A 15,654-nucleotide genomic window follows, 5' to 3' on the forward strand; every position below is an offset into this window, starting at 1 on the left:
AGACTCCACGGGCTCAAGTGAGTAAAGAACTCTGGACCTCCAACCCCCTGACAGAGGCCACAGATACAGACGTGTTAAACACGGGAAGAAATCTGACCCCCACTGTGGTCGGTTTTCACGGTAATTGTCCGAGGAGGAGGTCCTCACCTTCCCAACCCAGCCCCCCTGCCGTTCACCCCTCTCCCTTCCCCCTCCTCCCAGTGTAAAGGGTTCCAATATCAAACAGACAGCAGCATGTACACATCAGGCCCCAGCCCTCCAAACCTGTCAGCCTCCCTGAGTTCTGAGCTCAGCTAAATAACTCTCACACTCCGGTCTGAGTCCTCAACGGACTCAGCTACCGTGGTACACGGGGGTGGCACGGGGGCACAGTGGTTAGCACTGCTGCCCCACGGCGCCGAGGACCCGGGTTCTATCCCGGCTCTGGGTCACTGTCCGTGTGGAGTTTGCACATTCTCCCCGTGTCTGCGTGGGTCTCACCCCCACAACCCAAAGATGTGCAGGGGAGGGGGATTGGCCGCGCTAAATTGCCCCTTAATTGGGGAAAAAATGAATTGGGTACTCTAAATTTATTTTTAAAAGCACAGTGGTGGCCAGATTCCCTCTAATGCGGAGGTGGGTGGTTACCCGTGTCGGAGGGAGTGATTTGTCCAGAGTCCACAGTTTGGCCTCCAATCGAGGTGCAGGCTCGCTGGCGTTGGTGCGGGGGCCAGTAGGAGGAGGAAGGGTTGGGCAGGATGTCTACACCTCAGTCTCCAGTCCATTGAGTTTCGGGGTGAGCATACGGGGCGTCAGCCCCTTGTTCAGGTCCATTTCGAACTCCAGCAGTTGCCCCATGAAGTTGAGGTTGGGCGAGATAACAGGACGTTTACCCTTCACGTACTTGTAGGCGTCTGACATGGTCATCAGCGTGTGTTTCATCAGGTAAGCGATGACCAAGGTCGCTGACCGAGACACACCAGCCTGGCAGTGGATCAGAACCCCTTCGCCCAATTGGTGAGCTTCCTCTGAGAAAACAACAGCAAGAGAATAGAGTCACAGCAGGCTCGAGAAACGGTACGCACAGGAATCGGTACACATTCCCCCCCTCGAGAAACGGTACACATTCCCCCCTCCAGAAACGGTACGCACAGGAATCGGTACACATTCCCCCCCTCGAGAAACAGTACACATTCCAGCCCCTCCAGAAACGGTACGTACAGGAATCGGTACACATTCCCCCCCTCGAGAAACGGTACACATTCCCCCCTCCAGAAACGGTACGTACAGGAAACGGTACACATTCCCCCCTCCAGAAACGGTACACGCAGGAAACGGTACACATTCCCCCCTCCAGAAACGGTACACACAGGAAACGGTACACATTCCCCCCTCCAGAAACGGTACATATTCCAGCCCCTCCAGAAACGGTACGTACAGGAATCGGTACACATTCCCCCCCCTCGACAAACGGTACACATTCCCCCCTCCAGAAACGGTACGCACAGGAATCGGTACACATCCCCCCTCTCAAGAAACGGTACACATTCCCCCCTCCAGAAACGGTACACACAGGAATCGGTACACATTCCCCCCCCTCGAGAAACGGTACACATTCCCCCCTCCAGAAACGGTGCACACAGGAAACGGTACACATTCCCCCCTCCAGAAACGGTACGCACAGGAAACGGTACACATTCCCCCCTCCAGAAATGGTACGCACAGGAATCGGTACACATTCCCCCCTCCAGAAACGGTACGTACAGGAAACGGTACACATTCCCCCCCCTCCAGAAACGGTACACACAGGAAACGGTACACATTCCCCCCTCCAGAAACGGTACACATTCCCCCCTCCAGAAACGGTACACACAGGAAACGGTGCACAGTCACCCCTCCAGAAACGGTACACACAGGAAACGGTACACATTCCCCCCCCTCGACAAACGGTACACATTCCCGCCTCCAGAAACGGTACGCACAGGAATCGGTACACATTCCCCCCTCCAGAAACGGTACACACAGGAAACGGTACACATTCCCCCCCCTCGAGAAACGGTACACATTCCCCCCTCCAGAAACGGTACGTACAGGAAACGGTACACACAGGAAACGGTACACATTCCCCCCCCTCCAGAAACGGTACGCACAGGAAACGGTACACATTCCCCCCCTCGAGAAACGGTACACACAGGAAACGGTACACATTCCCGCCTCCAGAAACGGTACACATTCCCCCCCTCGAGAAACGGTACACATTCCAGCCCCTCCAGAAACGGTACGTACAGGAATCGGTACACATTCCCCCCCCCTCGAGAAACGGTACACATTCCCCCCTCGAGAAACGGTACGTACAGGAAACGGTACACATTCCCCCCTCCAGAAACGGTACACATTCCCCCCTCCAGAAACGGTGCACACAGGAAACGGTACACATTCCCCCCTCCAGAAACGGTACGTACAGGAAACGGTACACATTCCCCCCCTCGAGAAACGGTACGCACAGGAATCGGTACACATTCCCCCCCCTCGAGAAACGGTACACATTCCCCCCTCCAGAAACGGTACGTACAGGAATCGGTACACATTCCCCCCTCCAGAAACGGTACACATTCCCCCCTCCAGAAACGGTGCACACAGGAAACGGTACACATTCCCCCCCCTCGAGAAACGGTACACACAGGAAACGGTACACATTCCCGCCTCCAGAAACGGTACGCACAGGAAACGGTACACATTCCCCCCTCCAGAAACGGTACGTACAGGAAACGGTACACATTCCCCCCCTCGAGAAACGGTACGCACAGGAATCGGTACACATTCCCCCCCTCCAGAAACGGTACGTACAGGAAACGGTACACATTCCCCCCCCTCGAGAAACGGTACACATTCCCCCCCTCCAGAAACGGTACACAGTCTCCCCCTCCAGAAATGGTACACATTCCACCCCCTCGAGAAACGGGTACAGGTGACTGCACAGTGTGACAGGGCACAGTGCGACAGGGCACAGTGCGACAGGACACAGTGTGACAGGGCACAGTGCGACAGGACACAGTGCGACAGGGCACAGTGTGACAGGGCACAGTGTGACAGGGCACAGTGCGACAGGGCACAGTGCGACAGGGCACAGTGCGACAGGGAACAGTGTGACATAGCACAGTGCGACAGGGCACAGTGGGACAGGGCACAGTGTGACAGGGCACAGTGTGACAGGGCACAGTGCGACAGGACACAGTGTGACAGGGCACAGTGCGACAGGGCACAGTGCGACAGGGCACTGTGCGACAGGGCACAGTGCGACAGGGCACAGTGCGACAGGGCACAGTGTGACAGGGCACAGTGTGACAGGGCACAGTGCGACAGGGCACAGTGTGACAGGGCACAGTGTGACAGAGCACAGTGTGACAGGGCACAGTGCGACAGGACACAGTGTGACAGGGCACAGTGCGACAGGACACAGTGCGACAGGGCACTGTGCGACAGGGCACAGTGCGACAGGGCACAGTGTGACAGGGCACAATGTGACAGGGTACAGTGTGACAGGACACAGTGTGACAGGACACAGTGCGAGAGGGCACAGTGCGACAGGGCACAGTGTGACAGGGCACAGTGCGACAGGGCACAGTGTGACAGGGCACAGTGTGACAGGGCACAGTGCGACAGGGCACAGTGCGACAGGGCACAGTGCGACAGGGCACAGTGTGACAGGGCACAGTGTGACAGGGCACAGTGTGATAGGGCACAGTGCGACAGGGCACAGTGTGACAGGGCACAATGTGACAGGGTACAGTGTGACAGGACACAGTGTGACAGGACACAGTGCGAGAGGGCACAGTGTGACAGGGCACAGTGTGACAGGGCACAGTGTGACAGGGCACAGTGTGACAGGGCACAGTGCGACAGGGCACAGTGCGACAGGGCACAGTGCGACAGGGCACAGTGTGACAGGACACAGTGCGACAGGGCACAGTGTGACAGGGCACAGTGCGACAGGGCACAGTGTGACAGGACACAGTGCGACAGGGCACAGTGCGACAGGGCACAGTGCGACAGGACACAGTGTGACAGGGTACAGTGTGACAGGGCACAGTGCGACAGGGCACAGTGCGACAGGGCACAGTGCGACAGGGCACAGTGTGACAGGGCACAGTGCGACAGGGCACAGTGTGACAGGTAACAGTGCGACAGGACACAGTGCGACAGGGCACAGTGCGACAGGACACAGAGCGACAGGGCACAGTGTGACAGGGTACAGTGCGACAGGGCACAGTGCGACAGGGCACAGTGCGACAGGGCACAGTGTGACAGGGCACAGTGCGACAGGGCACAGTGCGGCAGGGCACAGTGTGACAGGGCACAGTGTGACAGGGCACAGTGCGACAGGGCACAGTGCGACATGGCACAGTGCGACAGGGCACAGTGTGACAGAGCATAGTGTGACAGGGCACAGTGTGATAGAGCACAGTGCGACAGGGCACAGTGTGACCGAGTACAGTGCGACAGGGCACAGTGTGACAGGGCACAGTGCGACAGGGCACAGTGCGACAGGGCACAGTGCGACAGGGCACAGTGTGACAGGACACAGTGTGACAGGGCACAGTGAGACAGGGCACAGTGTGACAGAGTACAGTGCGACAGAGTACAATGCGACAGAGTACAGTGCGACAGAGTACAGTGCGACAGGGTACAGTGCGACAGGGCACAGTGTGACAGGGCACAGTGTGACAGGGCACAGTGCGACAGGACACAGTGCGACAGGGCACAGTGTGACAGGGCACAGTGCGACAGGACACAGTGCGACAGGGCACAGTGCGACAGGACACAGTGCGACAGGGCACAGTGTGACAGGGCACAGTGTGACAGGACACAGTGCGACAGGACACAGGGCGACAGAGCACAGTGCGACAGGACACAGTGCGACAGGGCACAGTGCGACAGGGCACAGTGCGACAGGACACAGTGCGACAGGACACAGGGCGACAGAGCACAGTGCGACAGGACACAGTGCGACAGGGCACAGTGCGACAGGACACAGTGCGACAGGGCACAGTGCGACAGGGTACAGTGTGACAGGGCACAGTGCGACAGGGCACAGTGTGACAGGGCACAGTGCGACAGGGCACAGTGTGACATAGCACAGTGCGACAGGACACAGTGCGACAGAGCACAGTGTGACATAGCACAGTGCGACAGGACACAGTGCGACAGGGCACAGTGCGACAGGGCACAGTGTGACAGGGCACAGTGCGACAGGGCACAGTGTGACAGGGCACAGTGTGACAGGGCACAGTGTGACAGGGCACAGTGCGACAGGGCACAGTGTGACAGAGTACAGTGCGACAGGGCACAGTGTGACAGGGCACAGTGCGACAGGGCACAGTGCGACAGAGCACAGTGCGACAGGGCACAGTGCGACAGGGCACAGTGCGACAGGGCACAGTGCGACAGGGCACAGTGCGACAGGACACAGTGTGACAGGGCACAGTGTGACAGGGCACAGTGTGACAGAGTACAGTGCGACAGGGCACAGTGTGACAGGGCACAGTGCGACAGGGCACAGTGCGACAGGGCACAGTGCGACAGGGCACAGTGCGACAGGGCACAGTGCGACAGGGCACAGTGTGACAGGACACAGTGTGACAGGGCACAGTGAGACAGGGTACAGTGCAACAGAGTACAGTGCGACAGAGTACAGTGCGACAGGGCACAGTGTGACAGGGCACAGTGCGACAGGACACAGTGCGACAGGACACAGTGCGACAGGGCACAGTGTGACAGGGCACAGTGCGACAGGGCACAGTGCGACAGGGCACAGTGTTACAGGACACAGTGCGACAGGGCACAGTGCGACAGGACAGTGCGAGAGAGCACAGTGTGACAGGACACAGTGTGACAGAGCACAGTGCGACAGGGCACAGTGTGACAGGACACAGTGCGACAGGGCACAGTGCGACAGGGCACAGTGCGACAGGGCACAGTGCGACAGGGCACAGTGCGACAGGACACAGTGTGACAGGACACAGTGCGACAGGGGACAGTGCGGCAGGGCACAGTGCGACAGGGCACAGTGCGACAGGGCACAGTGTGACAGGGCACAGTGCGACAGGGCACAGTGCGACAGGACACAGGGCGACAGAGCACAGTGTGACAGGGCACAGTGTGACAGAGCACAGTGCGACAGGGCACAGTGTGACAGAGTACAGTGCGACAGGGCACAGTGTGACAGGGCACAGTGCGACAGGGCACAGTGCGACAGGGCACAGTGCGACAGGGCACAGTGCGACAGGGAACAGTGCGACAGGGCACAGTGCGACAGGGCACAGTGCGACAGAGCACAGGGCACAGTGCGACAGGGCACAGTGTGACATAGCACAGTGTGACAGAGGACAGTGCGACAGGGCACAGTGCGACAGGGCACAGTGTGACAGGGCACAGTGCGACAGGGTACAGTGCGACAGGACACAGTGCGAAAGGACACAGTGCGACAGGACACAGTGCGACAGGGAACAGTGTGACAGGGCACAGTGCGACAGGACACAGTGCGACAGGGCACAGTGTGACAGGGCACAGTGCGACAGGACACAGTGTGACAGAGCACAGTGTGACAGGACACAGTGTGACAGAGTACAGTGAGACAGGGCACAGTGTGACAGGGAACAGTGTGACAGGGCACAGTGTGACAGGGCACAGTGCGAGAGGGCACAGTGCGACAGGGCACAGTGCGACAGGGCACAGTGCGACAGGGCACAGTGTGACAGGGCACAGTGCGACAGGGCACAGTGCGACAGGACACAGTGCGACAGGGCACAGTGTGACAGAGCACAGTGTGACAGGACACAGTGTGACAGAGCACAGTGTGACAGAGCACAGTGCGACAGGACAGTGCGAGAGAGCACAGTGTGACAGGACACAGTGTGACAGGGCACAGTGCGACAGGGCACAGTGCGACAGGGCACAGTGTGACAGGGCACAGTGCGACAGGGCACAGTGTGACAGGGCACAATACGACAGGACACAGGGCGACAGAGCACAGTGCGACAGGGGACAGTGCGACAGGGCACAGTGTGACGGCACAGTGTGACAGGGCACAGTGTGACAGGGCACAGTGCGACAGGGCACAGTGTGACAGGGCGCAGTGTGACAGGGCACAGTGCGACAGGACACAGTGCGACAGGGCACAGTGCGACAGGGCACAGTGTGACAGGGCACAGTGTGACAGGGCACAGTGCGACAGGGGACAGTGCGACAGGGCACAGTGCGACAGGACACAGTGCGACAGGACACAGTGTGACAGGACACAGTGTGACAGGACACAGTGCGACAGGGCACAGTGTGACAGGGCACAGTGTGACAGGGCACAGTGCGACAGGACACAGTGTGACAGGACACAGTGCGAAAGGACACAGTGCGACAGGGCACAGTGCGACAGGGCACAGTGCGACAGGGCACAGTGCGACAGGGCACAGTGCGACAGGGCACAGTGCGACAGGACACAGGGCGACAGAGCACAGTGCGACAGGACACAGTGCGACAGGGCACAGTGCGACAGGGCACAGTGCGACAGGGCACAGTGTGACAGGGCACAGTGTGACAGAGCACAGTGTGACAGAGCACAGTGTGACAGGGCACAGTGCGACAGGGCACAGTGTGACAGGGCACAGTGTGACAGGGCACAGTGTGACAGGGCACAGTGTGACAGGGCACAGTGTGACAGGGCACAGTGCGACAGGGCACAGTGTGACAGGGCACAGTGTGACAGGGCACAGTGTGACAGGGCACAGTGCGACAGGGCACAGTGTGACAGGGCACAGTGCGACAGGGCACAGTGCGACAGGGCACAGTGCGACAGGGAACAGTGCGACAGGGAACAGTGCGACAGGGCACAGTGCGACAGGGCACAGTGCGACAGAGCACAGTGCGACAGGACACAGTGTGACCGGGCACAGTGCGACAGGGCACAGTGCGACAGAGCACAGTGCGACAGGGCACAGTGCGACAGGGCACAGTGCGACAGGACACAGTGAGACAGGGCACATTGCGACAGGGCACAGTGCGACAGGGCACAGTGCGACAGGGCACAGTGTGACAGGGCACAGTGTGACAGGGCACAGTGCGACAGGGCACAGTGCGACAGGACACAGGGCGACAGAGCACAGTGCGACAGGACACAGTGCGACAGGGCACAGTGCGACAGGGCACAGTGCGACAGGGCACAGTGCGACAGGGCACAGTGTGACAGAGCACAGTGTGACAGGGCACAGTGCGACAGGGCACAGTGTGACAGGGCACAGTGTGACAGGGCACAGTGTGACAGGGCACAGTGTGACAGGGCACAGTGTGACAGGGCACAGTGCGACAGGGCACAGTGCGACAGGGCACAGTGTGACAGGGCACAGTGTGACAGAGCACAGTGCGACAGGGCACAGTGCGACAGGGCACAGTGCGACAGGGCACAGTGCGACAGGGCACAGTGCGACAGGGCACAGTGCGACAGGGCACAGTGCGACAGGGCACAGTGCGACAGGGCACAGTGCGACCGGGCACAGTGCGACAGGGCACAGTGTGACAGGGCACAGTGCGACAGGGCACAGTGCGACAGGACACAGTGCGACAGGGCACAGTGCGACAGGGCACAGTGTGACAGGGCACAGTGTGACAGGGCACAGTGTGACAGGGCACAGTGCGACAGGGCACAGTGTGACAGGACACAGTGTGACAGGGCACAGTGCGACAGGGCACAGTGTGACAGGACACAGTGTGACAGGGCACAGTGCGACAGGGCACAGTGCGACAGGGCACAGTGCGACAGGGCACAGTGCGACAGGGCACAGTGTGACAGGGCACAGTGCGACAGGGCACAGTGTGACAGGGCACAGTGCGACAGGACACAGTGCGACAGGACACAGTGCGACAGGACACAGTGCGACAGGGAACAGTGTGACAGGACACAGTGTGACAGAGCACAGTGTGACAGAGCACAGTGCGACAGGGCACAGTGCGACAGGGCACAGTGCGACAGAGCACAGTGGGACAGGGCACAGTGCGACAGGACACAGTGCGACAGGGCACAGTGCGACAGGGCACGGTGCGACAGGGCACGGTGTGACAGGGCACGGTGTGACAGGGCACGGTGCGACAGGGCACAGTGTGACAGGGCACAGTGCGACAGGGCACAGTGCGACAGGGCACAGTGTGACAGGGCACAGTGTGACAGGACACAGTGCGACAGGGCACAGTGCGACAGGGCACAGTGCGACAGGGCACAGTGCGACAGGGCACAGTGCGACAGGGCACAGTGCGACAGGACACAGTGTGACAGGACACAGTGTGACAGGACACAGTGCGACAGGACACAGTGCGACAGGGCACAGTGTGACAGAGCACAGTGTGACAGGGCACAGTGCGACAGGACACAGTGCGACAGGACACAGTGCGACAGGACACAGTGTGACAGGGCACAGTGCGACAGGGCACAGTGCGACAGGGCACAGTGCGACAGGGCGACAGGGCACAGTGCGACAGGGCACAGTGCGACAGGGCACAGTGAGACAGAGCACAGTGTGACAGAGTACAGTGTGACAGGGCACAGTGTGACAGGGCACAGTGTGACAGGGCACAGTGCGACAGGGCACAGTGCGACAGGGCACAGTGTGACAGAGCACAGTGTGACAGGGCACAGTGCGACAGGACACAGTGCGACAGGACACAGTGCGACAGGACACAGTGTGACAGGGCACAGTGCGACAGGGCACAGTGCGACAGGGCACAGTGCGACAGGGCGACAGGGCACAGTGCGACAGGGCACAGTGCGACAGGGCACAGTGCGACAGAGCACAGTGTGACAGGGCACAGTGCGACAGGACACAGTGCGACAGGACACAGTGCGACAGGGCACAGTGCGACAGGGCACAGTGCGACAGGGCACAGTGCGACAGGGCACAGTGCGACAGGGCACAGTGCGACAGGGCACAGTGCGACAGGGTACAGTGTGACAGAGCACAGTGTGACAGTGTACAGTGTGACAGAGCACAGTGTGACAGAGTACAGTGCGACAGGGCACAGTGCGACAGGGCGACAGGGCACAGTGCGACAGGGCACAGTGCGACAGGACACAGTGTGACAGGACACAGTGCGACAGGACACAGTGCGACAGGGCACAGTGTGACAGGGCACAGTGCGACAGGGCACAGTGCGACAGGGCACAGTGCGACAGGGCACAGTGCGACAGGGCACAGTGCGACAGGACACAGGGCGACAGAGCACAGTGCGACAGGACACAGTGCGACAGGGCACAGTGCGACAGGGCACAGTGCGACAGGGCACAGTGTGACAGAGCACAGTGTGACAGAGCACAGTGTGACAGGGCACAGTGCGACAGGGCACAGTGTGACAGGGCACAGTGTGACAGGGCACAGTGTGACAGGGCACAGTGTGACAGGGCACAGTGTGACAGGGCACAGTGCGGCAGGGCACAGTGCGACAGGGCACAGTGCGACAGGGCACAGTGCGACAGGGCACAGTGCGACAGAGCACAGTGCGACAGAGCACAGTGGGACAGGGCACAGTGCGACAGGACACAGTGCGACAGGGCACAGTGCGACAGGGCACAGTGCGACAGGGCACAGTGTGACAGGGCACAGTGTGACAGGGCACAGTGTGACAGAGCACAGTGCGACAGGGCACAGTGCGACAGGGCACAGTGCGACAGGGCACAGTGCGACAGGGCACAGTGTGACAGAGCACAGTGCGACAGAGCACAGTGTGACAGGACACAGTGCGACAGAGCACAGTGTGACAGGGCACAGTGCGACAGGGCACAGTGCGACAGGGCACAGTGCGACAGGACACAGTGTGACAGGACACAGTGTGACAGGACACAGTGCGACAGGGCACAGTGCGACAGGGCACAGTGCGACAGGACACAGTGCGACAGGGCACAGTGTGACAGGGCACAGTGCGACAGGGCACAGTGCGACAGGGCACAGTGCGACAGGGCACAGTGCGACAGGGCACAGTGTGACAGGACACAGTGTGACAGGACACAGTGTGACAGGACACAGTGCGACAGGACACAGTGCGACAGGGCACAGTGTGACAGAGTACAGTGTGACAGGGCACAGTGTGACAGGGCACAGTGTGACAGGGCACAGTGTGACAGGGCACAGTGCGACAGGGCACAGTGCGACAGGGCACAGTGCGACAGGACACAGTGCGACAGGACACAGTGCGACAGGACACAGTGCGACAGGGCACAGTGCGACAGGGCACAGTGCGACAGGGCACAGTGCGACAGGGCACAGTGCGACAGGGCACAGTGCGACAGGGCACAGTGCGACAGGACACAGTGCGACAGGACACAGTGTGACAGGACACAGTGTGACAGGGCACAGTGTGACAGGGTACAGTGTGACAGAGCACAGTGTGACAGTGTACAGTGTGACAGAGCACAGTATGACAGAGCACAGTGTGACAGAGCACAGTGTGACAGAGCACAGTGTGACAGAGCACAGTGTGACAGAGCACAGTGTGACAGGACACAGTGCGACAGGACACAGTGCGACAGGACACAGTGTGACAAAGCACAGTGTGACAGGACACAGTGCGACAGGGCACAGTGTGACAGGGCACAGTGTGACAGAGCACAGTGTGACAGGGCACAGTGCGACAGGACACAGTGCGACAGGGCACAGTGTGACAGAGCACAGTGTGACAGGACACAGTGCGACAGGGCACAGTGTGACAGGACACAGTGTGACAGGGCACAGTGCGACAGGACACAGTGTGACAGGGCACAGTGCGACAGGGCACAGTGTGACAGAGCACAGTGTGACAGGGCACAGTGTGACAGGACACAGTGTGACAGGACACAGTGCGACAGGACACAGTGTGACAGGGCACAGTGTGACAGGGCACAGTGCGACAGGGCACAGTGTGACAGGGCACAGTGCGACAGGGCACAGTGTGACAGGGCACAGTGCGACAGGACACAGTGTGACAGGGCACAGTGTGACAGGGCACAGTGTGACAGAGCACAGTGCGACAGGGCACAGTGCGACAGGACACAGTGTGACAGGGCACAGTGTGACAGGGCACAGTGCGACAGGGCACAGTGCGACAGGACACAGTGTGACAGGACACAGTGTCACAGGGCACAGTGTGACAGGACACAGTGCGACAGGACACAGTGTGGCAGGACACAGTGTGACAGGGCACAGTGCGACAGGACAGTGTGACAGGACACAGTGCGACAGGACACAGTGTGGCAGGACACAGTGTGACAGGACACAGTGCGACAGGGCACAGTGCGACAGGGCACAGTGCGACAGGGCACAGTGTGACAGGGCACAGTGTGACAGAGCACAGTGCGACAGAGCACAGTGCGACAGGGCACAGTGCGACAGGACACAGTGTGACAGGACACAGTGTGACAGGACACAGTGTGACAGGGCACAGTGTGACAGGGCACAGTGTGACAGGGCACAGTGCAACAGGACACAGTGTGACAGGACACAGTGTGACAGGGCACAGTGCGACAGGACACAGTGCGACAGGACACAGTGTGGCAGGACACAGTGTGACAGGGCACAGTGTGACAGGACACAGTGTGACAGGGCACAGTGCGACAGGGCACAGTGTGACAGAGCACAGTATGACAGGGCACAGTGTGACAGAGCACAGTGCGACAGGGCACAGTGCGACAGGACACAGTGTGACAGGACACAGTGTGACAGGACACAGTGTGACAGGGCACAGTGTGACAGGGCACAGTGTGACAGGGCACAGTGCGACAGGACACAGTGCGACAGGACACAGTGTGACAGGACACAGTGTGACAGGGCACAGTGTGACAGGGTACAGTGTGACAGAGCACAGTGTGACAGTGTACAGTGTGACAGAGCACAGTATGACAGAGCACAGTGTGACAGAGCACAGTGTGACAGAGCACAGTGTGACAGAGGACAGTGTGACAGGACACAGTGCGACAGGACACAGTGTGACAAAGCACAGTGTGACAGGACACAGTGCGACAGGGCACAGTGTGACAGGGCACAGTGTGACAGAGCACAGTGTGACAGGGCACAGTGCGACAGGACACAGTGCGACAGGGCACAGTGTGACAGAGCACAGTGTGACAGGACACAGTGCGACAGGGCACAGTGTGACAGGACACAGTGTGACAGGGCACAGTGCGACAGGACACAGTGTGACAGGGCACAGTGCGACAGGGCACAGTGTGACAGAGCACAGTGTGACAGGGCACAGTGTGACAGGACACAGTGTGACAGGACACAGTGTGACAGGACACAGTGCGACAGGACACAGTGTGACAGGGCACAGTGTGACAGGGCACAGTGCGACAGGGCACAGTGTGACAGGGCACAGTGCGACAGGGCACAGTGTGACAGGGCACAGTGCGACAGGACACAGTGCGACAGGACACAGTGTGACAGGACACAGTGTGACAGGACACAGTGTGACAGGACACAGTGTGACAGGGCACAGTGTGACAGGGCACAGTGTGACAGAGCACAGTGTGACAGGACACAGTGCGACAGGACACAGTGCGACAGGGCACAGTGCGACAGGACACAGTGTGACAGGGCACAGTGTGACAGGGCACAGTGCGACAGGGCACAGTGCGACAGGACACAGTGTGACAGGACACAGTGTGACAGGGCACAGTGTGACAGGACACAGTGTGACAGGACACAGTGTGGCAGGACACAGTGTGACAGGGCACAGTGCGACAGGACAGTGTGACAGGACACAGTGCGACAGGACACAGTGCGGCAGGACACAGTATGACAGGACACAGTGCGACAGGACACAGTGCGACAGGGCACAGTGCGACAGGACACAGTGTGACAGGGCACAGTGTGACAGGGCACAGTGTGACAGAGCACAGTGCGACAGGGCACAGTGCGACAGGACACAGTGTGACAGGACACAGTGTGACAGGACACAGTGTGACAGGGCACAGTGTGACAGGGCACAGTGTGACAGGGCACAGTGCGACAGGACACAGTGTGACAAGACACAGTGTGACAGGGCACAGTGCGACAGAGCACAGTGCGACAGGGCACAGTGCGACAGGACACAGTGTGACAGGACACAGTGTGACAGGGCACAGTGGGACAGGGCACAGTGCGACAGGACACAGTGTGACAGGACACAGTGCGACAGGACACAGTGTGACAGGGCACAGTGTGACAGGACACAGTGCGACAGGCACAGTGCGACAGAGCACAGTGCGACAGAGCACAGTGCGACAGGACACAGTGCGACAGGACACAGTGTGACAGGGCACAGTGCGACAGGACACAGTGTGACAGGACACAGTGCGACAGGACACAGTGTGACAGGGCACAGTGTGACAGGACACAGTGCGACAGGGCACAGTGCGACAGGACACAGTGCGACAGGGCACAGTGTGACAGGGCACAGTGCGACAGGGCACAGTGCGACAGGGCACAGTGTGACAGGACACAGTGCGACAGGGCACAGTGCGACAGGACACACTGCGACAGGACAGTGTGACAGGGTACAGTGCGACAGGACAGTGCGACAGAGCACAGTGCGACAGGGCACAGTGTGACAGAGCACAGTGCGACAGGACAGTGTGACAGGGCACAGTGTGACAGGGCACAGTGTGACAGGGCACAGTGCGACAGGGCACAGTGCGACAGGGCACAGTGTGACAGAGCACAGTGTGACAGAGCACAGTGCGACAGAGCACAGTGCGACAGGACACAGTGTGACAGAGCACAGTGCGACAGGACACAGTGCGACAGAGCACAGTGTGACAGAGCACAGTGCGACAGAGCACAGTGCGACAGGACACAGTGTGACAGAGCACAGTGCGACAGGACACAGTGCGACAGAGCACAGTGCGACAGAGCACAGTGCGACAGAGCACAGTGCGACAGAGCACAGTGTGACAGAGCACAGTGCGACAGAGCACAGTGTGACAGGACACAGTGCGACAGAGCACAGTGCGACAGGACACAGTGCGACAGGGCACAGTGCGACAGGGCACAGTGCGACAGGGCACAGTGTGACAGGGCACAGTGCGACAGGACACAGTGCGACAGGACACAGTGTGACAGGACACAGTGTGACAGAGCACAGTGCGACAGGACACAGTGTGACAGACCAGGGTGCGACAGGACACAGTGTGACAGGGCACAGTGTGACAGAGCACAGTGCGACAGGGCACAGTGCGACAGGACACAGTGCGACAGGGCACAGTGTGACAGCACAGTGTGACAGAGCACAGTGTGACAGAGCACAGTGCGACAGGGCACTGTGCGACAGGACAGTGTGACAGGGCACAGTGCGACAGGACACAGTGCGACAGGACACAGTGTGACAGGACACAGTGTGACAGAGCACAGTGCGACAGGACACAGTGTGACAGACCAGGGTGCGACAGGACACAGTGTGACAGGGCACAGTGTGACAGAGCACAGTGCGACAGGGCACAGTGCGACAGGACACAGTGCGACAGGGCACAGTGTGACAGCACAGTGTGACAGAGCACAGTGTGACAGAGCACAGTGCGACAGGGCACTGTGCGACAGGACAGTGTGACAGGGTACAGTGCGACAGGACAGTGCGACAGAGCACAGTGCGACAGGGTACAGTGCGACAGAGCACAGTGCGACAGGGCACAGT

At 59.8% G+C, this 15,654-nt stretch overlaps 1 protein-coding gene across 1 annotated transcript in view; it reads right to left on the reverse strand.

Annotated features, from left to right (window-relative positions):
- Positions 1 to 203: 203 nt before the first annotated feature.
- LOC140399828 (dual specificity protein phosphatase 10-like) overlaps positions 204 to 15,654 on the reverse strand; it is a 41,630-nt gene continuing 26,179 nt past the window's right edge. Inside the window, exon 3 of the mRNA XM_072489281.1 lies at positions 204 to 1,007. Within this exon, the coding sequence (XP_072345382.1) occupies positions 742 to 1,007 (266 nt within the window). The 3' untranslated portion in view covers positions 204 to 741. The remainder of the gene's footprint in view (positions 1,008 to 15,654) is intronic.

Source organism: Scyliorhinus torazame, chromosome 24, assembly GCF_047496885.1.
Source record: "Scyliorhinus torazame isolate Kashiwa2021f chromosome 24, sScyTor2.1, whole genome shotgun sequence".
Taxonomy (NCBI): Eukaryota; Metazoa; Chordata; class Chondrichthyes; order Carcharhiniformes; family Scyliorhinidae; genus Scyliorhinus; species Scyliorhinus torazame.